The following is a 590-nucleotide window of genomic DNA, read 5'->3' as shown; positions in this document are numbered from 1 at the left end:
TACCAGTCCCTTGACATGGCGTTTGAATGAAGTCAATTAAGGGACAGGGACTTTTTACCAAAGTTCATTGTAAGCATCAAGGCACTCAGGCTTGACATTGTGAACTGCAAGAAAACAGCAAAACATGAGTGGATTAAACACCAATAATAGATTTCATAAAATTATTCTAGGAGAAATTTTTTTTTAATCCAACTTAAAAACAATAAAAAATATGCAATCAGGACAATCTTTTTCAATGGACCACCGGAACATTCAAAGCTAGTCACAAACAATACATACACTGTATTTTGTACAGATTGTTGTCTTCCTTCTTGGCGAGCAGATGAGAGTGAGCATCCTTTCGGGGGTCAACCTTTCTAACAAATAGGGACTTGAACCAGCTGTCTTCACGGAAAGCTGAAAGGCTCCTAAGGTGAAACAAAACACAAACATACAACCAGGCCCTCTTCTGCTTCACAATGAAGAAATAAGTGACAACAACTGAAAACCATCTTTCAGTTAGTACTGTTCTCTGGAACAAACTGATCTAAGAAGCAAACCGAAAACCTTACTTACCCAGGGTTATGATTAGTTACTATATATATATATAT

At 36.9% G+C, this 590-nt stretch overlaps 1 protein-coding gene across 2 annotated transcripts in view; it reads right to left on the bottom strand.

Moving 5' to 3' along the window:
• The window catches only part of LOC116700473 (protein NipSnap homolog 2), an 8,935-nt gene that overhangs the window by 6,508 nt on the left and 1,837 nt on the right, over window positions 1-590 (bottom strand). Inside the window, exons 2-3 of one of the 2 annotated variants that reach the window (XM_032533718.1) lie at window positions 280-407; window positions 59-104 (exon numbers count right to left, since the gene is read on the bottom strand). In XM_032533718.1, coding sequence (XP_032389609.1) covers window positions 59-104; window positions 280-407 — 174 coding nt within the window. The remainder of the gene's footprint in view (window positions 1-58; window positions 105-279; window positions 408-590) is intronic. The other variant, XM_032533720.1, reaches the window with a different exon arrangement.

This window comes from Etheostoma spectabile, chromosome 13 (assembly GCF_008692095.1).
Source record: "Etheostoma spectabile isolate EspeVRDwgs_2016 chromosome 13, UIUC_Espe_1.0, whole genome shotgun sequence".
NCBI lineage: Eukaryota > Metazoa > Chordata > Actinopteri > Perciformes > Percidae > Etheostoma > Etheostoma spectabile.
Note: the sequence above shows the minus strand (reverse complement) of the source record. Positions and strands in the feature narration are given on the sequence as shown.